This window comes from Suricata suricatta, chromosome 10, assembly GCF_006229205.1.
Source record: "Suricata suricatta isolate VVHF042 chromosome 10, meerkat_22Aug2017_6uvM2_HiC, whole genome shotgun sequence".
Taxonomy (NCBI): Eukaryota; Metazoa; Chordata; class Mammalia; order Carnivora; family Herpestidae; genus Suricata; species Suricata suricatta.
In genome coordinates this window covers 50,483,301-50,507,510 of record NC_043709.1, presented here as the reverse complement: position 1 = coordinate 50,507,510, position 24,210 = coordinate 50,483,301, and the positions used below count along the sequence as shown (strand labels likewise).

Sequence of the window (24,210 nt, the reverse complement as noted above, 5' to 3'; positions counted from 1 at the left end):
TAACACAAAATAGGAGCTCAATAATGGCTTAATGAACTAAATTAAAATGAAGCTTGAGTCTCAAAAAAAATTACCCAGATCAATACTAATACAAAAAAGCTAATAGAAAGGGTTCTGAAAGCTTGTCTTTAAAGAATCTGCAGGTGGGTAGGAAGCTGTAATCCTTTCTACAGAAATAAGACTCTCACTCCTTAATGTGATAATTTGACTTGTTCCAGCCCTAATGATTCTTTGGTACCTCGGATGACAGGGGTGCTCCATCCTGTGGCCACCTGTGGTCCCAAAGCAAGGATTGATATGGTATCTGGGACAGTGTATCACTGCTGGCTTCTTTGATATGTTCTGAGCAGTGGACCAAAATGTATATGACTATTTTACTCATTTGTTTAAAACTCTTAAATTCGTCTGTGCCATATCATGTTAGATCACATCTAGTGAAGGCATATGAAGAAAGCCATACCATATGTCCTGGGAAGTGACCTACCCTAACACTGTGCTACATTGTGGCTCTGGTGTGGGATAAGGAACCCAAAAGTATTCTCTTTCTAATAAGACATGTCTTATGGTAGCACTTGTATATTGATTGTTTTCCCCTACTGTCTTTTTTTTTGTGATCTTTTCCTCATTTGTCTCCAGCTTGTCTAAATTAAAGAGGTAATCAAATTTTCTTCTAGATTTTAGAGCACATTTTATTTTCTCAAAACCATACCCTAGGTTCTGTCCCTTCTCATTTTCCTCATTGAAAATACTGCTAGTGTCCTATTTTGATGAGGAAATTACTGACAATATGAAATAACTGTTACTCCCAGCAAAAAGAGGATGAGGTTTTTAACTGTTTAAATACAGTCCTCCTCCTCATAATTCTCTGGCTTGATTTTAAGCCCTGAAGGAAGCAAGCAAGAGAAAAGCTAAGAAGGAGCCCGAGGAAGGAGGCCCACAGAAGTTCTGTGTAGTTCTATTGAGGTCTGTACTCTCAGCCACTTTCCTTTCTTATTTGGCACCAAAGCAGCTTAAAAGAAAAGAAGACACACCCCAGTTGACAGCATAAGACGATGGATTTATTTTTCTCTTAGCACAGCAAGATGTGCTAAAATTACCAAATCTGAAAAAGGCTTACTGAGATTTCTGAATGAAAAATCCCCCCACCTTTGATATCTTTTTTCTTCATGAGACAAAAATAGTTCTGTATTTGTGGGGGAAAGAGTTTGGCAGACACGGTGATTATAATACTGTATTGAAAAACACTTACTTTGATTGACTAAAAAAAAAAGATGCTGTTCATGGTAGTTAAAAGCCTGTACTAATGTTTTCACTCTGGTGTTCACCACACTTCTATGAGATTAATAATAGGATCCCCCAATCTAGAGGTAGAGAAACCAAGACAGGACACTTAAGAAATGCTTCCTGTGGGGCATCTGGGTGGCCTTGTGGTTAAGCATCAGAATCTTGATTTCAGCTCAGGTCATGATCTCACAGTTGAGTTCTGTGCTGATAGTGTGGAGCCTGCTTGGGATTCTCTCCCTGCCTCCGCTGCCCGCTCCCCCCCCCCCGCCCCCACCTGCTCTCTCTCTCTCTTAAAATAAAAAATAAACTTAAAATAAAAATAAAAAAAAAGAAATGCTTCCTGTGGTTTCCCAGTCCTCCCCCTTAAGCCTTGTTTCCTAGAACGTGACATTATCAAGGGCCTAGTTTCATAGTTATTGTGTCTTTTTTGCCAAGAGAAAATATTTAATCTCCTTAAACCTCAGTTTCTTCTTTTTTTAAAAAATTTTTAAATGTTCTTTATATATTATTTTTGAGAGACAGAGAGAGACAGAGCATGCAGGGGAGGGTCAGAGGAAGAGGGAGACACAGAATCTGAAGCAGGCTCCGGCTCTGAGCTAGCTGTCAGCACAGAGCCCAATGCAGGCCTCGAACCTACGAACTGTGAGATCATGACCTGATCCGAAGCCAGATGCTCAACCCACTGAGCCACCCAGGTGCCCCCTCTTTGTAAAATGAGGATAATGCTTTTACCTACGTAAGTACGGTGTAGAATAGTGTTTGATTATTGTTAGCCATTATTAAGTTGAGTGCATTTCCTGACTCCCCATTCAGAACTTGACCAGCCTGATGATTAAACTTGAGCTTGATGAAACATGGACAAATGTGTGCATACATATTGTGAACTCATTCTTTTGCTATAGGATAAATTAGAAAGGGATTGAGGAGATGTTATTTGGACATTGATTTTTTTTTTTTTAAGATTTTATTTTTAAGTAATCTCTACAACCCGTTTGGGGCTCGAACTCACAACCCTGCCATCAAGAGTTGCATGTTCCACCAACTGAGCCAGCCAGGCATCCCTGGGCATATTTTTATATTCTCTTAATTTTATTCATCTTTCCCAGAGTCAGTAAGTATTTGCTAAAAGTGAGGGCTTTTAGGGAATACTTACTGACTGGGAAAGATGAAATAAAGTTTTCCAGTATGAGTAGTCTTGCCTGGGGGTTAGCGCTGGGTCATGGACAAAAACACCGTCAGAGTTGTTGCTGTGTCTCATTTCCCAAAACACACAGGTTCTGTTGTTACAGTCATTTATAGATTGTTTTGCATGACACACCTTTGCTTTTGTGTTTTTTTCCCCTAAATCAGTAAAAGACTAACCTTCACCTTCCTAATGTATTAAAATCATCAGAGGATTCTTTTTAGGATTATATGTGTCAATAGAGCTGTTAGTTTAAACACTCTGTAAAAGCTGAAGGCCAAGTGAAGAGCCTTTGATGTTGTGAACAGAATAATAAAGTGGAATCTGAGGATTCCATTTATGAATGGATTATTTGAATATAGAAAGAAATTATTTTTGGGCAAGATATCCCTATAAACCCAGAAGCTATGTGTTTTACAAACTAGAAGTTTATGCACTAAATAAAAATTACCAGATGTCAGTGTCTGATGTGCCTGCCAACTGGCACTGTCAGTGGTGGTTCAGAAGTCTGGAAGAAATGATGCTCACGTCTTTGCCATTCAAACTTGAAAGGGATAGTTGAGGTAAAATGCTGTTGACAAAATTACAATGCACCTAGCCACTTAGAGATGTCACATGTTATTAATTGTTATCTTAAAGGCCTTAATTTATTTGCCCTCATGACTCCATGAGCACTTGCAGCATTGCAAATATAACCCATATTTCTAGCCTCATTTATTACATTCTTTCCTGGGACTTGGCCCATTCTTTTAAAGAGTCAACAGGTTATGTAAAGAACCAGTCTGGACCCAGCAGTCTCATAAAGGTCCGAGACAGAGCTAAACGTAGAATAGGATTTGTCACTTTCGTCTCACACGTACCCGCACACCTCCGAGGTTTTCACAAAATTGTCAAATAGGTTCTCTTCTTTCCTTCTTTAGAAATACGAGCTCAGCTGGTAGAGCAGCAAAAATGCCTGGAACAGCAAACAGAGATGCGAGTTCAACTTCTCCAGGACCTGCAGGATTTCTTCCGGAAAAAAGCTGAAATTGAAACGGAATATTCTCGGAACCTAGAGAAGTTAGCAGAAAGGTTCATGGCAAAAACAAGAAGCACCAAGGATCATCAACAGTACAAGTAAGAGAGATTGACTCAAATTCATCTTTCCAAGGTGATAGCCTACCTTCTCACCACCCTTCTTGGTTTTGGAATGTTCCATCTTTGGCGGATAAGCTATAGATTGGCGTATCCCCACGGATGAAAGCAGCTCTCCACATTTATAATTTGTAAGCACCAGTGTAGTACATTTTTAAATCTTTCAACAGTTTTTCTTTCTAATAAATATATATTTGTGGCAAACTTTATATAGAGGAAGAAAAGATGTGTGTTTATAAAGTTCCTGCTTACAGAAAAGTGGGAGTTGGTCTCTAGCTCAGGAAGATAATTCAGTAGGCACATTTACAATGGCTGCTTCTCCACTCAAAAACCTCAGGATTTCTGTGGTGATTTTGTATGAAAATGAGCAATAAGGGTTGCTTGTGTTTAGCTCCCCACAACCCAACTGCACTTGAGATTCACTTAAACTAAGGGTTTTTGGAAAATGTTTATGACCAAGTATAATTAAACCTTGATTAATTGTACTTCATTTGTTTAAAAAATACATACAGATTTTCTGGTTGTTAAATTTACTTTGTAATTTAGATCCTAGAGACAAGAGAAAGGACAGTAGGCAACTTTAATAGAGTATACACATACTATGACATTGTTAAGTGCACGATGCCATGGACAGACCTGGTAGAAATCCATTTTATAGTGGAGGTGGGGAAGGGAAGGCCAAGGGAAGGCAGTGGGAGAAGTGATAGTAAGGGAAAACATGAAGGACTAGTTGGCAGTTTGAGGGACCAGAGCAGAGTGTTCCAACAAGGGAACGTCCTGTATCAGGGAGTAGAAGGAAGGGGGTGCAGGGCGGTTTTGTGGAGCAGACGGAGTCCAGTGAGAACAGGAGTGAGATGGTGAGCTGGGTCATGCAGAAACAGAAGGACGGTGGGAAGGGAAGGCAGGAAAGGCGAGGGGCTAGCAGAAGGCCAAGAAAGAGAAATCTTGTTGGCTCAGAGGAGCAGACGCCATGTTTTTCCCCTTCCACCAAGTGGAAATACGCAGTCCACAGGTGTAAATTGTACCAGATCCAGGAGGCCTGTATGTCAAGCTTCACAGTTTGAACTTTGTCCTGATTGCCTGAGAAGCATTTGGAGAGTTTTAAGTAGAAGAGTGAACCAACTCAAACCTGCATTTTTAAATGATGACAAAGACCACGGACAGGACTGTGGACTGGAAGAAGCCATGATGGATGGAGGGAGACCACATAGGGGGCGCTCACAGTAATGGTGTGTGCTCGCAACACAGCAGGGAAAAAGAAATAGATTTGCCTAGGAGATATTTAAAAGGCAGCATGGTCTTTCTTTTCTGGAAGTATAGTAAACTAGGAGATATGAAAAGTATTTCTGCTATAAAACTCCAAGAAATGCTGATTAAAATATAATGGACATCATTGTAAATGTGTAACTCAACTCCTAGGAAAGGAGGGGAAATTTCCAGGGGCCAAAAAAGGTAAGAGGGAACTGTAAACTGAAGGGGACAGTTAAAGCCACCTCTGAGTCCTGTGTGAGGCAGAGGATGAAGCGTGTGCAGGGGTGAGAGGGGGAACCAAGGGCCTCCCCACCACCAACCCTATTGCATTGCACACCAGCTTAAAATCCAGACCAGCGAAACTACTCCCTTTTTGCACTGGTAAAGCTGGGAAAGCCCCCCTTGCAGCAACATGGAGTCTAGTCTCTGCCCAGGCTGAGCTCCAGACCCAAGGGGGCTGCAGAGAAGCCTGTCTTTGTCTTTACTGTTGGCTTTGCGGCATAATTCTTGATAGGGAAAACTTTTTTTTTTTTTTTAAGTGGCTAACTTCTAGTGTTGGTCCAGTGTAGAAATAAATCTCAGTGATGATTCCCAGGGTGGACAAATGTCACATGTACTTGACAGAGACTAGAGCCGGAAAGGAGACCGGACCCAGTACTGAATTCACATTTATAGTAACTGTCCCTTTTTAAAGTGATTACAAACAAGAAGACAGCCCATTCACCCACAGAGAGCACCATATTTTTGAACGTCTTCTGTGTTCCGCACTTGGTAATCGGTTGTGCTGAAAACCTGTATGGACCCATGCACCTTAGTCTGATCCCTTACTGGTTCAGCTGCCTCTTTTTTCTTTCTCCTGGTTTGTTCACATGTTTTTTGTCAAGAGATAAACAGTTTGGAATTTTCTTTGACTTAGGCTTATTGAATTTGGGACTCAAGATAAATCTACAGAAGGACCAAACCAGGAGTAGGAAGAAAATCAAAGACTTTATGAAAACATCAAGCAGACCTGGTTTGAATATTGGTTTTCCTGTGTGACTTTGGTCAAGTTGTTTAACCTTTCTGAGCCTTGGCTTCCTAACTTGTAAAATGAGATTTGATGACCATTAAATGAGAAACATGACCAAGTCCTTGATGTGATTGATAGCCTGCATGAGTTATGCACTCAGTGTCCCTTCTTCTCTTCAGCAAACAAATGTTAAATCTTTGGCAGTTCTCATTGGCAGTTCTCATCTGTGGGATGCTCATTGTGTAGAACAGTCCTTAACTTAAATTTGCTACAGAAGACAGAAGACCAAGGCTTAAATCAGCCTTCCTGGATGCAAAGACTCATACTAGTTTTAGCCTTCAGCAGATCAGCGTGCCTTGCCAAGCTTTACCTCTCTCACTAATAGAGGGGAGACAAAGACTTTCTGCCTTAAATTGTAGTGGTAAGGATTGTGTAGAGTTAATGTTTGTCAAGTCTTTAGACCAGCCAGCCACTAGATAAAAATAGCTAACTTTGTATAGCACTTACTGTGGATCTAAGGCATTATAGTAGTCATTAAAAACTATATGTTAACTGAAATCATCCTCATAATACACATACTGCTGTTTTACCCACTCTACAAATAAAGTTACAGAGGCATAGAGAATATTAGATAATTTGGCCAAGATCACATAGCTAGTAAGTGTAGTTCTAAAATTTGAACTTGGACACTATAGATCCATATTCTATGCTCTTGTGTAGTATTTCTTGTAGTAGGTGCTCAGTAAATGATAGCTGCTATTGTTGTATATTATTGTTGCCTACTATTAAATAGGCAATAATACATGCTTATTCGGCAAGTGAAATAACATTTATTTAATGCAACTAGGCAGGGCACTCAGGATACAAAAATATAGGAAACGTTCTCAAAGTAGGAAATGTTCTCAGAGAATTTATGGGTACTTTAGTATAAAGGATATACATAAAAGTTAATATACTAATGTAACATTTACCTCTTAGGCTGACTAGATAGAGAATGTCAGCAGAAAGACTTCTATTGTCTGCCTTAGACACAATGCCCCTTGCTTGATGGCTTTGATTAAAAAAAAAAAAAAAAAAAAAAGGAAAGTGTCTAGGTTGAGGGTGTAATTCTAATGTGCCAGGAGGCTTTTCTAGTGGGTACCAATGCTAGGACCCTAGAACAGAGGATTTTCCCCTTCAACTGTTCCTACTTTCATCTGCTATTTCCTCTTTCTTCCAAAGAGGATTTTTATTTGATTCAGTGTCAGATATTGAATTTGAGGAACTTAGGGGGAGAAAAAGTTGACTTAATGATGTCTTAACTTAATTAATATTCAGTCATAAGTAATTGTGAATAATAAGATAGCATGTCGAATACAAATGGCCTAGTGTCCCTAAGTAGGTTAAGCATTCTTGTGCCTTTTTTGTCATTTTCCAGTTAGACTTTAAAAAGAAAAAAAAAAAAGCATTGTCCTTTTTTTTTTTTTTTTGAAGCCAGTTGCTTACTGTTTTTTGTTTGGCGGTGTCCCTGAAGATTTTTTACAAGTCATCTCTCATGATTCATATTCACTTTTAGCTTTACCTCTAGAATAAAACAAGGTGTAGTTACAAATCTGAAATAGTTTAATGACAGGTCATAAGGCAGTAAACCTGTGGGTTCTATTCATGAGCCTTCAGACAATATCGTAAAACTGTGATTCCCAAGAACACTTCTTGGGAATCTGGAGTTTATATACCAGGGGATTAATAAATAATCCTCAAATGTATGTCCCATGGAAAACATACCTAGCCAAATCTCTTTTCCAGCAGCAGACTGGACATTCAAAGCAGACTTTGTAAGCAGTGGCAAACCACAGTCTGTCTGTGAGACAGTAGTCAATAGATTTTTATGTAAATATCAACTACTTTCTTCAATGGGGTGTTTAAAGTTGAAAGCCTGCCTGAGAACTGTGTGTGTTAGAGTCCCATGGCCCTTCTCAGGAGTGTGGGTTTGACTGGTGTTCTTGGTCCAAGTTTTTCCTTCTAAGCCCAGGGAATTGCTGGATTTCTGCCTTCACAGCCTGGAAGGCTGATGTGCTGGCTCTTGAGTAGCCCGATGAGCAGTGCGCAGAGCAGGAAGGGAGCGACAATACCCATCTCTTGTGGCTTCTGCTTTGCCTTGGTGACTTCCCTCAGCTGGTTGGGGCAGCTTTGAAATGGATGGTAATTCTGTTTTTCTTCACTTCTTAGGAAAGACCAGAACTTGCTGTCTCCAGTGAATTGCTGGTATTTGCTTCTGAACCAAGTGAGAAGGGAAAGTAAAGACCACGCCACTTTGAGTGACATCTATCTGAACAATGTGATTATGCGGTTCATGCAGATAAGTGAGGATTCCACCAGGATGTTTAAAAAGGTACATTCTGTCAATCCTGCCATAACGTGCTTTTCATATAAGCATGTCTGAGAAGGGTCCAGTGCCTTCATTACTTAATTGTAGTCCATTAAGTTTTAGCTACAAAAATAAAAGAAGCAATATTTTAAAGACACACAACAAAAAGTTTGCCCTGAGCAGCCATGCTCATAGAGTTGTAAATCACTGAGTCTGTGAACAAAATTTTGAAATGAGCTGTCAGTGCAGACTGTCCCTCTGTCCTTAGGAACGCATTGGCTGCAGTTAGGAAAAACCAGACCAGAGAGGAAAAGCCTTAAATTTTGTTATTTGGGCTCACACATGATCAGACACTTGTGAAGAACAAGATAACCAGATGTGCTGCTCTTTTTGGAAAAAATGTGACTGTGATTTTTTTTTTCTCGCTCTCACCAGACCAGCAGCGGAGGCGCTGAGAGGGTGACATGAAGAAAATTCCACAGGGCACAGAAAATTCAGTCTCTTACATGCCAGAGAGCTTCCTCCTTCCCAAATCCATTTTAAAAATAGGAGCTGGGCTTTTAAGCCTTCTTATCATTGTTACCACTCTCAGCCAGCTCTCAGTCATTTTATTTTTGTTGAGAACAATAACAAACTTGGACCATATCCTGTGTAGAGAATGCAGCTACGCGCCCAATGAGAGGAGCTTTCAGTTTTTACATTTATAGGACAACATTTCTCCCCACCTCTCCTCAGCTTTGTGCTAGTGGTGTTTGGTGCCGATTCCAGTATCTGTACTCTATTCAGCAAGTAAGTATTAGTTTCAGAAAGTGGGGGGAAAGAACCCCTTGTAGATTAATGACATATTTATGTTTCAAAGGGGCCCTTGAAAACAAAGATGTAGTGTTAGGCAGGCCAGCTGGAAAGCCTCTTAGCCATGTTTGATGTATCCACAGTAGGTTCTATTTCTGACCTAGAAATGGAACTTAGCAGACTCCAGGTCCTCTTCTGCTCGGTGAAATAGGGGGAAAAAGGCGTTTCCAACAAAGAAGGATCTTTAAAAAAATCTTGGAAGAACATGTTAAGAAAACAGGTAGTGAAATACCCAATGTGTCTTAAAAAATAGAGATCTGAAAAATAGTTTACATGGAGCCATGGAAGTAAAGTAATTTTCTCAGAAGTCAGCGCTTTTGGCCAAGGTCTCATTTAGTTCATTGGGTTTTTTGTTGTTGTTGTTTTTGTTTTGGGTTTTTTGTGAGCATCTTCCGTGAGGAAGAGATGGTGTTAGGTCTCGGAAAGGCTGCAGGGAGGAAGACAACACAGTCCTCCTGCTGAGGAGGGTGGTGCTGTCTGATGCTTCCAGTCACAGGAAGGCGGCCACCACTCGGCCAGGGTGTCGGCGGCCAGCACCCCCGCAGAATTCATTTATTTGTCTGTTCAACAAAATTTCTTTAAAATGCCTGAGGAAGCAGAGTTCAAAGACACATCCCTACCTGCATGGGACTCATTACAGTGATTAACAGTCACCACGCTAAAGGGACCCCCAACCCACTGTGGGAGCTTGAAGCTGGAGATCTTCACCTTACTGGCGGATCAGGAAATTCTCCACAGAGGAGGCGGTACTTGGAGTGAGATCTGCCGGAGAAGGAGGTGTTCATGAGGCAGACAAAGACAACTGTCCCCAGGAAAGCAGTAACTTGACCTGTTCGGGGAAAGGAAAGAGTTTGAGGTCACTGGGCCAGGTTGTATGTAATTGTTAACAGTCATTACGATTACAGGTATTGAACGTTTCCTTTCTCACGCAACCCTAGCACACTACGCACCCCACCTTTCCATGCATATTACTACTGGACAAAGAAAGAACAAGAAGCAGAGGGCAAAACAGAGAGTTTGGAACTTACTGAGAAGCCAGATCAGCCCGCCGGGACACATTTGTCATCTCACAGAACAGAAAGCTTAAACCCATATCTTATTATCAAGTCCAGAGAACTTTAGGGCCCTTTATATTAAAAAGCAAGACTAGTCTTTTCTGCTTCCTCCATCCTTTTTTTCTTATTTGATTACCAAGTGTTTCTCTTTGGTCCAGTTCCTCTTCCATTATTATGGTCCCAGAAGCTTATTTTCTGTCAGAATGGAAAGAAATCATCAGAGCCAGTCTGAAGTGACCTTTAGAACTATTATGGAGTCCTTGGTGAGCACAATGCCTGTCTTTCTTGGGAGAGGATTTTGAGACTTCTTCATTCTTCAAAAAATATCCCCAAGTCTGTATGGGGAACCACAGAGATACTGGGTGCTTGACAGGTTCAGCCTCCCACAAAGCTGTGTTGTGTTCAGTTTAGCCAGTGGTAGAAAATGCTTTTACCCAAACTGTTCTGTCAAATAGAGTTTGGAGCAGGTAATTCTAGGAATGGTTTTTTTTTTTTTTTTTTACCGAAACATAATAATCAGGACGACACTTAAAAGAATATCTAATTCCAGGGGCACCTGGGTGGCTCAGTCAGCTAAGCGTCCGACTTCGGCTCAGGTCATGATCTCATGGTTCATGAGTTCGAGCCCCATGTCAGGCTCTGTGCTGACAGCTCAGAGCCTGGAGCCTGCTTCAGATTCTGTGTCTCCCTCTCTCTTTCTGCCCCTCCCCTGCTCATGCTGTCTCTCTGTCTCTCAAAAAATGAATAAAAACATTAAAAAAAATATTTGTAATGAATAAATGTTTAAAAATTATAAGAGAATATCTAAATCCACACATAGGTATAGGGAACAGCTTTAAAACTTAAATTTTAATCACATGAGAACCAGTAATAGTTTCCAACAGGTAGAAAAAGTGAAGCTTTTAGAAAAACAACAGGACCCAGTTACTCATATTGATTACTTAGATATGGGCCTTTAGAACTATGTTATAAATGAATCCTGTTGGTCAGAATAACAGTGATTCATCTTTTAGGCTCTGAAGTCCAGTATTTAGGGTGTGTGTCTTCACTTTGTCACTATCAGTAGCTGTGTGGACTTGGGAGTAATTGTAAACCTTTTAGGCCTTTTGCATCTATAAAGTCTATATGTAACTATCTATAAATCTATATATAAATATACATAATTTATATATAAATCTATAAAGTCAGATAATTATATGGAGGAATCACGAGTCATCCTTAAAAAGCCACTTGGCCCAGTTGTCTGGACTTAAGAAGTCTTAGGTAATTTTTAGCTACTATCTTTATTCTTGTCTGTTTTGTAAACTCTTATTCTGTGCCCTTATACTAAATGTTTCCTCAAGCCATTGTAAATATGCCCTCATTTAAGGAGACTATATAGCACAACTGTGATAAACACATCCAGATCTTTCCATGGCACTTGCCTTATGATGAAGTTCTAAACCATATTTGTAAGCACACTCTGGGAAATTTCCTCCCAGTGTCCGTGCTTGTAGCTGAATTAAAATTCTCATTCTCATATATCAACAGTTAGTGGAAAATCAAGGAATAACCCAAGAAATACCTGTGTTGGCCAACTCCCTCCCTCCCTCCCTGCGCCTCTGAGGTCCCCACAGCTGTTTCACATGGAGAGTCATGATTTTGAGGCTTCACTGATGTCTTCATTCATTCAACAATAAGAGTTACTCAATTCCAGACACTCTGTTAGATATGGACAGGGTAGGACTCTGCTTTTACACTCGTAATGTCTGCTTCACCTAGAAGGTCAGGAATCGGAACCTCCTTGTGCACATGGGTTTGTTTCATTATCAGCCCTTATTTCTTTCCCAAAGACAAGAAGTGGTCAGGTATCTCTTGCCCCATTCTCCAGCCCTGCCTCCTGAAGTGATGAGGCTTTGCCTACTTCTTGCCATTTCTCATGCCGAAAGAGAGTGTCCTGCTTCAGGCTTGGGGCTGCAGCCAGAAAATGTGCAGTTCATATGCTACACAAAAAATGTAGTTAATGTCAGCAATCATAATTGCAGGAAAGAACACAGCCAGCTTGCAGCAATCACTTTATTTAGGTACCTTATCACATGATCTTATTTCCCAAATTTAAGAATGTTAATAGAAGAGTGTAGTTTAGAGAGAGCACAGCAAAATGGTAGCAGTTGTATATGCTAAATTGTCTTTGTGAGTTTTAAATTATCTTCAAGGCTGTCGTTTCCCCATGGATTGTTTTCAGATTATTAATGCTTCTGTCCTTCCTTGGTTTGCAAAAATATGCATACAGGTATGTTTAGTTCTTCAATAGCGACATCTGCACACTATCACTTAAGGGATTTTAACTGTACACCAAGCACTGTGCTCTGTGTTTTTCACACATTAGCTCATGCATCCTTGGCAGCTACCCAGTTAACAGGTATTGTAATTCACATTTCAGGGCGGAGGAAATAAGACTCAGAGATATAAATTGCAGAGCCAGGCTAGTGGGTATGTATTTTGTCTTTGCCTGTATGTCTTCATAGTTATGTTCACAGTTAGGATGACTCTGTTGGTATTTTCCCATGGTACCTGGAGATGTTACTTGTTGCATAGGTCAGACACTTCTTAGAATGGAACACTGTGGTCTGGGCTCTCTCCATTTCTGATGAAGGTCCTGAAGAATGATGATTCTGCATGAGGCAGCAAAATCTGTCAGCCATCCAGCTATAGGTGGGGTTTCAAAGCAGCAGAGACTGGTTGGAGGCCACTGAGAATTACTCCACTTTGGCATAAGTTCCAGAGGTTATCAGATTCAGACTGGGAATTAACCTGGTTATCAAATTCTGGTTTTGATATTATTGACTGTGTGGTCCAATCTGAAAGGAAGGAGACATTATTAGTGAAATTTGTGATCATTTTCATTTGTGATTAAGGGCAGTCATACTCTACTTAAATACCCCAGCATGAAAAGAAAGAAAACAAGATCCTTTCTTAGGGGAAAGAAAATGCATTTTCAGTTAGGCCACTGACAACAGTCAGAGGCTTTAATATAAGTTGGAAAAGATACTAGTCTGCTGCAGATCTCTAATGCTCTAACCTTAGTTTTAAAAATCTGAAAACTACCAATCTATGAAAGAGAAAGAATCTGTTTCTTTTAGAATATAAAAATATATATTCATTGTAGAAATTTAGAAAACATTAAAAAATAAAGCTAATTTTCCATATTAACACCACTGCAGTAAGTATCTTGGGCTGTATCTTCTTAGTATTTGTATGTGTAAACATTTATGTAATATAAAAACACACAGAAATATGTTATTTTACAAAATTGAGATTTTGTTGCATGTAGCTTGTGAAACTGCCCTTTTACTGTAAATTTGTTAGCATTTCCCATGTCTGGAAATAATCCTTTACAACAGGACACTTCTCGCCCAAGTCATGTTTTCACTGTCTGCATAGCTGTGTTCTTTTCCTGCTGTTGGACATTTAAAGCTTTCACACATCCGTGGTATTTTTTCCTTATTCTATATTCCTTGAAGTAGAATTATTAGGTCAAAGAGTGGTATTAAAATGTCATGCTTTGGATAGAATTTTTATCTTTTGCCTTTCTGGAGTAAAGATGGTCGTGGCTGTGATTTACCAATGACTAATTCATTTTCTAAAAAATAAATTGCCTATTTTATTACCAGAAAACTACCACAGGTAATTTAGTATGCTGATGCAGTAATAGTAAATAATATAGCAAGAGGAACTTTTTCCATAGCATTTCAGTGCAGTGTAGCAGAAGAATTAAATGATATGCTGGTGGCATCAGGGGACAGTTTAATTATTGATGGGACCTAGATAAATAAGTAGCTAACACTACTCTCTGGTTCTCTTGAGTTTTATTGACTCTGTGACTAACTTATTTTTCTGGAAATATGTCAAAATTAAACTCAGTGATGTAATTTTCTGAAATATTTTAGAAGATGCTTTGAATTTGTATTTATAAGTTACTGATTGGTATGGCTAGCACATAGTACTTAATAGACAGCAGTTGGTACTGCTGTTCTTGTGTTGATGTTGCCTTAATTATTTAGTGACAAAAGGGCATGTGGCCTGGCTATAAACTTAGCAGGTGAGTTACTAGATAAGAGTATTCACCATCAGTTCAGAAGCTTTATTAGAGATTTCTAATGAGGGCACTAAACAGGTATATATGTATGTCTCCTTGGAAAGTGATGGAATTGAGAGCCCAATGTGAGCTAAGTTGGGACATTTTGTCATGCAGCATAGTGTGGTGGTACTGACATGCTCATGTTAGGGGGCGAACCCATGATTACATTGAGAACAGTTGTTGAAAACATGTGAAACTTATTTGTGGTCAAAAAAAAAAAAAACTGGCTGGGGGTGCCTGGGTGGCTCAGTCAGTTGAGCGACCAGCTTCGGCTCAGGTCATGATCTCATGGTTCGTGGATTCAAGCCCCGCATCGGGCTCTGTGCTGACTGCTAGCTCAGAGCCTGGAGCCTGCTTCAGATTCTGTGCCTCCCTCTCTCTCTGATCCTCCCCTGCTCATGCTGTCTCTCTCTGTCTCTCAAAAATAAACAAACATAAAAAAAATTTAAAAAAAAACTGGCTGGCTCTTTTGAACCTGAAGCTCTTTTTTTTTTAAAGTTTTTTTTTTTATGTTCTTTTATTTATTTTTGAGAGACAGAGAGAGAGAGTGGGATTAGGGGAGGGTCAGAGAGAGAGGGAGACACAGAATGTGAAGCAGGCTCCAGGCTCTGAGCTAGCTGTCAGCACAGAGCCCAACGCGGGGCTTGAACCCATGAACTGTGAGATCATGACCTGAGCCGAAGCTGGACACTTAACTGACTGAGCCACCCAGGCGCCCCTTGAGTCTGAAGCTTTTAATCTCAGGGTTGTGAGCTTGCTCCACATAGGATGTAGATATTACTTAAAACTTAAAGAAAAAGAAAACGAATAGATGGAAATGTATAAACCAAAATTAATTTTAAATGAACATCTCTAAGTTACGTTTTTTTCCCCTTCTGTATGCTTATCTGTGATTTCTGATTTTTGCACAATGAACATATTTTATAAGACACACAAGAAAAGAATTATTTACTGTAAACTAAAAGCTTAAAGAAACTTGGCCCAATACCAGTGTCCACAGTAAAAAAAAAAAAAAAAAAAAAAAAAAGTGGGAACTATGCACAGTAACTAATTCCACTCCAGATGCTGTTTGTTAATGGAGAACTGGCCTGCGCCCCAGGTACACTTAAAACTGTGTGCTTTGAACATGCAGAATTCAGATGTTTAAGATGAAGAGACATGAAATCAGGGAACTTTTGAGCAAGATAGCATGGGCTCAACTGTCTTACCTACCAAGTTATCTTTGAAATGACTAATCAGATATACAAAGAGGAAAAACTGGAACAATCCGTGTAACTTCAAGCAGATCTGATTACTCCTTTCCTCACTCTCCTGGCTCCCACGTTACTCTGAGTTAAAGTCTGCACTCCCACCTCTTTTGCTCTATTTTTCTCTGTAGCACTTATCTCTTTCTGACATATCCTATATTTACTTAATATTTATTCACTTTGTTTCCACTCAACTAAAATTAAAAATATTTTTAATGTTTATTAATTTTTGAGACAGATCGTGAGTGGGGGAGGGGCGGAGAGAGAGGGAGACAGAATCGGAAGCAGGCTCCATGCTCTGAACTGTTAGCACAGAGCTGACACAGGGCTTGAACTCACAAATTGTGAATTCATGACCTGAGATAAAGTGGATGCTTAACCAACTGAGCCACCCAGGTGCCCCTCCCCTCAATTTAAATGTAAGTTCCTGAGGGAAGTGTCCTTTTATCATTCACTGAAATACTAACTAGCACATACTAGATGCTCAGTTAATATTTATTGAAGGAGTAGATAATGAATATTTACATTTATCTAAGAAACTTCAAGACATTTCAAAAAATTCAATATTGACAGCTGGATTTAAGTACACTATTATGTGTAATCTACTTCCCAAGAGTGAGAAATCAGAGGAAAATCAGTCATGGGAAGTTTGTGGCAGAGTGGAATAAGAAAGTGCCAGCTTTCTGGTTAGATGACTAAAAATGGTGTCCCAAAGAACCAAAAAGTACCAAGGAGATTATAGAGAGAATGAAGATTAATAAAACAATCTCATAAAGTTTTCTCTTTTTGTTTTTTAAGATCTTATTTTTAAGTCATCTCTACACTGAACATGGGGCTCAAACTCACAACCCCACAATTAAGAATCCCATGCTTCACCAATTGAGCCAGCCAGGTGCTCCCTGGAAAGTTCTTTATGAACTCCTCAGCTCACCTCTGTGCTGGATAGGCTTGAGTCTCATTTTAAGCAGTATACCTACCAAAGATTTGAAAACTGAGCTAAGGGATAAACCTCTGCATGGATTCCAGACTGAACTTTGGATGATTCATGTACAGGACAGATCCAAATAGTGTTACAAAGATGTCTGAAACAGAACTGATGTTGAAACCACAACCCATAGAAGACTGGTCAGAATTTGCATCCTGAATCGAACCAGGTTGATGTCTTGATAAAACAACAATATCAATATTTTGCATATGGTTTAAACAAGACTCCAAACCTCATAACATCATATTCAAAATATCCAGAATACAATTCAAAATTACTTAGCATACAAAGAACCAGGAAAACCTCAGTTCACATGGGAAAACACCATAGACAGATGATTCTGAATTGATGCAAATGTTGGAATTATCTACCAAAGACTTGTAAAGCAACCATGATAAAAATGTTCCAAGAAGTAAGGGCAAACACTCTTGAAGTGAAGAGAAAGATTAAAAAGTAACCAAAATAAAAAAAACTCACTAACTGGGTTCAGTAGCAGAATGGAAATAAAAGAGGGAAGAATCAGATTAATTTCTATTAATCTTGAAGACTGATTAATAGAAGTTGTCCGATCTGAACAACATAGAAAAAATTTGAAAAAAAGAAATGATCATTGTCCCATGGACCTTTGGGACAATACCAAAAGTCTGACAGCTGTATCAGTAGTCAGCAGAGTCCCTGAGAGAGAAAAGAGTTTGTGCAGAAAAACTATTTGAAAAAATAATTGCAAAAACACTTCCCAAACATGGCAAATGAGATAAACCTACACATTCAAGAAGCCTAGTAAAATCCAAACTGGATGACTCTTATTTATTTATTTATTTATTTATTTATTTGTTTGTTTGTTTGTGTTTGTTTTTGGAGGAGGGAGAAAGAGAGAAGGGAGAGTGAGAGAGCTAGAGTGTGATTGGGGCAGAGGCAGAGAGAGAGAAGGAGACACAGAATCCAGAGAGATGGACCTCTGAGCACAGAGCCTAAAGGGGTGCTCAAACCCACAAGCCATGAGATCATGACCTGAGCCAAAGTCGGACACTTAACCAACTGAGCCCCCCAGGATCCCCAAAACTGGATGAATCTTTAAAAGTCAGTAACTCAGATACATCATAATCAAATTAAAAACTAACAAAATTATAGGAAGCATCCAGAGAAGAAATGATGACTTCCTTATTGGAGAACAAGAATTGGATGACTGGATTTCTCTCCACACGAAATGCTGGTAGCACCTTACCAGTTGTGACAACCAAAAATGTATTTGGATATTAACAAATGTCCCTGGTTAGAGAGAACTGGCCCAGGTTGAGAACAATTGATTCTCACTGAGTCCTCCATTCTCTCATATACTTTTTGTTGTTGTTGTTTAAAGAAATGTGTAATTTGATTTTTCAATTATAGGGTTTACAACTCTCAATTAAATTAACAAACATGGAATAAGCCAAAAGACACCCAGCCTCTCACCTCCCATAAAGAAGGATAAAAAATATCATTCAGTACCAGGTTTGTTTAGGTTCAGTTATTTATAAAAGACCAGCACTTAATAAAATCCATCTTCAAAGACCTGTAGACACTGAATATGTACCACTCTCCTCATCCAAGGAAGAAATTGCAGCCTTAAGAAAAGAACTGATGGGAGAGAACATTCCTACCATCTGTCGAGGTGTCTGCAGTTGAGATCAACGGCGTCTAAAGCAACCTGGAAACAGTATTCTGGTTGCTAGCCAAGGCTTCTTACCATTTGAAGACTATGTTTAATTTCACATGGTAGGATTCTAAAAGATTTCTAGCAGCTACAAGAAATGCCATATTGGGGAATATTGCATATAGAGTAAATATTTGAATTAAGAAGCACTTGTGATACCTTGAATTATAGCAACGCAAAAATATGCAGTTGCAAACAGACACTGACTATGGCTGTCAGATTGATTTCACTGCTTTTAAAATCTGAATCAGAAGGAGCACCTGGGTGGCTCAGTCAGCCAAGCAGCCTACTTCAGCTCAGGTCATGTTCTCATGGTTCGTGAGTTCAAGCCCTGGGTTAGGCTCTTTGCTGACAGCTCAGAGCCTGGAGCCTGCTTCAGACTGTGTGTCTCCCTCTCTGTCTGCCCCTCCCCTGCTCATAAAATCTCGCACATGTGCGCGCGCTCTCTCTCTCTCCTCCCCCAAAAATAAATAAACATTGAAAAAATATTTAAACGCTGAAAGGAAAAAAGAGAAGCAATAAAATAGAGACAACAGAAATTTTACCAAATTAAATATATTGTCAGATGAACCTTAGAAAGTTATGAAAATAATAAATTTTGACACTGAATATATGAGCTATTTACATTGGAAAAATGGTAATGTTTAATAATTGATAGTAAATAAATACATGCACTGTTTTTACTTTTTTAAACTTTGATAGTTTTAAGTGAACAAGAATTCTCACTGGCTTAGTGCACTGGCTTGAATAAACATGCCCATAAAAATTTCATCTCCAGGGGCCCCTGGGTGGCTCAGTCAGTTAAGCCTCCAACTTCGGCTCAGGTCAGATCTCACATTCGTGGGTTCGAGCCCCGCGTCAGGCTCTGTGCTGACAGCTAGCTCAGAGCCTGGAGCCTGCTTCCGGTTCTGTGTCTCCTTCTCTCTCTGCCCCTCCCCCTCTCATGCTCTGCCTCTCTCTGTATCAAAAATAAATAAAACATTAAAAAAATTTTTTTTTATTTCATCTCTTTAATTCTTAAGATGGAGATTGCAGGGGTCTACTAAAATAATATATTACTATTTGGCAAGGTCTTATACTTCCACTGAAAATAATCATGACAAATCCATTGTAACTTGTACTTTTCTTTCTTTTTCATTTTTTCTGAAACTTTACTGAAATCAGCTTCCTTTTCAAAACAAAATAGACATTCTATTTTATTATTCACTCAACAAACATGTGTTATGATTATGTGACAGGCACAAGGGTGCATTCTGAGATTACAAAAGGGAGTAAGACACAGATCCTCAATACCCCAAAGGAGCTCATAACGTAATAAGGAAAGAAAGCGTAGAGATAAAAATTAAATTATAAACCAGTAACTGCTCTTACAGAGAAAGGACCTAAAACCGTTATAGCACAGAGGGGCTTGTAAGGCATACTGCCTAGGAAGATGGAGAAAGACTTCACAGAGCCTTTGAAGTGGATTTGACCATCGTCTTAAACTGCGGTTTTACAGAAGAATTAAGGGAAGTGTATTCTTTCATACAGAGAGGGCAGTAAGGGACAAGGTCCTGGGATTCTGATCAAGCCTAGCACATATCTAGGAAGTAGATATGGTAGATGGGACCTTGGTGGCCCTGTCTACTTGACTCCTAACAGCAGTGAGCTGTAAAGATAGATTAGGCCACCTCCTTTTTGCCTTGACATAAACTCACAAATGGTACACACCTGGCTGAGGTTAGGAGTGTAGCCTGCAGGACGGTGAAGCATGCTTAGTGGGTAGCAGCTGGCTGAGATTTAGAAAGGCATATCCAGTGGGACTGTGGGGGGCCTGAGGGCAAGAATTTTCTGTCTGAGCACTTGATAGGTGGTCAGTCATTTAAGCAACTAAGGAAGCCAGGAGAGCTTTTTAATCAGGGATAGGACATAATCAGCTTTGTTTGTTGAAGCACTTTGAAGAGTAAAACTGAAATGGGAAGAAACTGGTCTTAGGAAACTAGTGAGAAAGCTATTGCATTAGTAATCAGGCTGGTAATTTTTGCTGTATCATGCATTATGGCCGTACTTACACTGTCTTCATAAAGCTTTCATTCATAAAGATTGAGAATTAACTGAATGCTTTGTGGTGGTGGTGGTTTTATAAAAGATCTGTCCTAATCAGATTTTCTTAAGGCTTCTACTCTTTTAACTGATGCCTCTTTACCCTATTGGAAAAGAAAAAGAATCTAACAGTGATTCCAGGATTCCTGGGCTTATTCTAACCACGTAGAGATGGATTTGGACTTTCTCCACAAAACAGGGTGATTGCAAGTCCTGGGGAGGTGTGTGTTATTTCCCCAATAATCCTTTCAACCTTTTAGCCTCTACCTCTTGAAGTATGAAGAATCTCTAATACCACTAGGTGCAAGGCCACAGTAATGGGGGCACAGCAAGGAGAATGTGCTTCATTTCCTTAAACTGTGTCATACAAGGAATGAAGATGCTGGGGATACTTAGTACAAAGAAAGTAAGCTTTCGCTGGGAAGGTAGTAGCTGTCTTCACATATTTGAAGACCTGTCCTATGAAAGGTGGTTTACATTGTCTAGCTCTGTAAGTCTACAGGAGTTAAGACCAATTGATAGAACATAGGTGAAGATAGGTTCCTTAACTTAAAGAGGACTTTCTGGCAGTTACTACAGTCTCAAGTCAGCAAGCGGGAGCTTTACAATTAATAGTTTTGCTTTGTGGTAGCTTTGGAATGCACTTTTTCCTCCTTAGGATAAAGGATAAAGTACTACTTGCTGTAGTACTTCAAACAAAATTTAAGTATTCTAGAAAGTAAGTCCTGAAGTATGTTGAAGGGACCATCTGAGACATACGGGATTGAAAGTCAATATGAATACACTGTTGCATCAGCATTTCAAAAAATGGCGGATGACTTCATGAGATGAAACAAGGATATGACCCCCAAGGATATGATGATAATAGCATCATAATGACAGTGACAGAGCCTATATTTATGGAGTTCTTAGTATGTGCCAGATACTCTGTTTAGCATCTAACAAAGGATATCTCATTTAATCCTTATATTAACCCTAAAGAGTATACAGTTGACCTTTGAACAATGTGAGGGTTGGGTTCCAACCCCCTACACAGTTGCAAATCTGTATATAACTTCTGACTCCCCTAAAACTGAAGTACTAACAGGGGCACCTGGGTGGCTCAGTTGGCTTAAGTGTCTGACTCTTCATTTCAGCTCAGATCATGATCTCACAGTTTGTGAGTTCAAGCCCTGCATCAGGCTCTATGGTGACATTGTGGAACCTGCTTTGGGATTCTCTGTCTCCCTCTCTTTCTGCCCCTCCCTTGTTTGCACACATACTTGCTCTCTCTCTCTCTCTCTCTCTCTCTCTCTCTCTCTCAAAAAACCAAAATCCCCTAAGTACTAATAGCCTACCATTGACCAGAAGCCTTACTGATAACATAAACAGTCAATTAACACTTCTGTTACATGTATTATATACTGTATTCTTACAATAAAGTGAGCTAGAGAAAAGAAAATGTTATTTTAAAAAGTCATAAGGTGTGCCTGGGTGGCCCAGTCCATTGAGCCTCCAACTTCGGCCCAGATCTCATTGTTTGTGAGTTTGAACCCCACGTCAAGCTGCTGTCAGTGTAGAACCCGCTTCAGCTTCTCTGTCCTCCATCTCTCTCTCTGCTCCTTTCCTGCTTGTATTCTCTCTTTCGAAAATAAATAAACATTGAAGAAAATATTTTTTAAAAGTCACATGGAAGAGAAAATACTTTTGCTGCACTGTATTTATTTTTAACAAACCTGCATGCCAGTGGAGCCATGTAGCTCAAACCCACATTGTTCAAGGGTCAACTGGATATTGTAATGTTATCCATTGTACAGATGAGGAAACCGTTTGGAGAGATAAAATGTATTAAAATAGGGGAGAGAGAGAATTCCAAGCAGACTTCACAGTTAGTGCAGAACCTGACACGTGGCTCGATCCCGCAGCCGTGGGATCATGACCTGCGCTGAAATCAAGAGCTGGACACTCAGTTGACTGAGCCACCCAAGCAGCCCTGATTTAGGTTAAATTCTTGAAGATTGATTAGTTTATTAAATTTTGAGTTTGGTTCAAGAGTTGTATGTAGAGATTTTACTTGGTTTAGATTATTTGAATAAGCATAAATCAGATTGGATTGAAATTGTTGTGTTTATCTCTCTCGCTAAACTGTAAGGCTGTGTTTCAGCCTTAACACTTAGAAAGCACTGATATAAACTGATAGAATGCATGAGTGAGTACAAGAATGAATGAACTTTTATTAGTATCTCAGAGAATCTCTGCCTTTTGCTTACTCATTCAATGGATGACTTATAAATGAGTAAATCTACTTAATTGATTTATTTTTGTAAATAGTCTTTGGATTTTTCTTACCACAGCGCTATTAAGACTAAGATCATGGGTTCCCTACACAATGTGGTCTAGTTTGCTTCACCACAGTATATGCTCATAACCCAGCCTGTGTCCTAGATGTAAGCTTTTGGTCACACTGAGAGGCAGTGTGGCGTATGATCAGTGCACACCACACCTGTTACAGGAGAGAAGGACAGTTGGCTTTAGTGATAAATTTGTAGACTCAGGTTCATGTACTTTAGGAAATCTCTTATTACGCTAACAATAAGAAATGTTAATAAAGTTTGAGTTAGTAAATTTTTGTAAAGTTCAGCATATTGAAAAATGGTCTGGAGGGGCACCTGGGTGGCTCAGTCGGTTGAGCATCCAACTTCAACTCAGGTCATGATCTCATGGTTCGTGAGTTCAAGCCCATTTTGGGCTCTGTGCTGTCAGCTCAGAGCCTGGAGCCTGCTCTGGATTCTGTGTCTCTCTCTCTCTCTCTCTCTACTCCTCCCCCACTCATTCTCTGTCTCAAAAAATAAAAAATTTTTAAACATTTTTTTAAAAAAGAAAAATGCCCAGAAAGTACACGTCTTACATTTTTAGCTAATTATACGTTACAGTCTGAACCAAAATTTCATAACATATTCTGATTTTAATTGGGTGGGTTTGTTTATATCAGCTACTGAGAATTTATGCCTAAGTGATTATTCATTTAGTAACACTGAAAAGATATGTCTAATTTATCACCATTGTGAGTAGAGAAATAACCCTAGCATGAAAAATTGTGTTTCTTGACAAGTTAAGGAAATGCAAGCTGAAAATGAAATAGCTGTCACATCTCTTTTATTCCCTGTAGGATTTTAAATTTCAGTCCTAAATTACTTCATCTGTCTTTTCTGGTGCTATTTATCTGGGAGGTTATGAGTGACTTTGGTATACATGACTTTGCACCTTTCAATTTTTTTTTTTACTGTTTTTATTTATTTTTGAGAGCACAAGTGGGGGAGGGACAGAAAGAGGGGGACAGAGGATCCAAAGCAGGCTCTGCACTGAAAGCAGCAAGATGTGGGGCCCAAACCCACGAACCATGAGATCTCATGGCCTGAGCCAAAGTTAAACCTCAACCAACTGAGCCACCCAGGCACCCCAACTTTGCACCTTTCAAATCATCAGCATATGGGCTGAACATACCAACAGCAGACCCTTTTCACCTGGATGCCAAGTGCCACATTTGCCTAGCAATTTATTAGTAAATATTTTAGAAGATGTTCCAGCTACGTCCTTTAAGATTCAGTTTTGTCTTGTTTCAAAATGAAGTTCTTTTTCCTGTGTGTCTATGACTCTAATTTTCCCACATTTTCTAATGGCATGGAGGTTTGGTTTTTTTTTTATAAATTTATTTATTTCTTTATTACTTTATAAAGTTTCATATTTTTTTAACATATGCAGTTATTTTCCATCCTTTACAATACAGTAGTTGCAATGACACTCAAAACAGAAAAGCAAAGTAAAAAATCAAAACACCAACTTTTGTTTCATGTAATTAGACTTATACAGAAATTAGAAGGTTAAGTAACAACTAGTTAATCACCTAATTTCACAGCTATCTGAAGTGGCAATCGTTATATAGCAGCTTATCTATGATACATTCAAGATAAATGATACAATATATTACT

At 39.3% G+C, this 24,210-nt stretch overlaps 1 protein-coding gene across 4 annotated transcripts in view; it reads left to right on the top strand.

The window, feature by feature from the left end:
• Positions 1 to 24,210, top strand: part of SRGAP1 (SLIT-ROBO Rho GTPase activating protein 1) — a 279,336-nt gene that overhangs the window by 130,956 nt on the left and 124,170 nt on the right. For 3 of the 4 annotated variants that reach the window (XM_029954129.1, XM_029954128.1, XM_029954131.1), the window contains exons 2-3: positions 3,388 to 3,583; positions 8,070 to 8,232. In XM_029954129.1, the coding sequence (XP_029809989.1) occupies positions 3,388 to 3,583; positions 8,070 to 8,232 (359 nt within the window). The remainder of the gene's footprint in view (positions 1 to 3,387; positions 3,584 to 8,069; positions 8,233 to 24,210) is intronic. The other variant, XM_029954130.1, reaches the window with a different exon arrangement.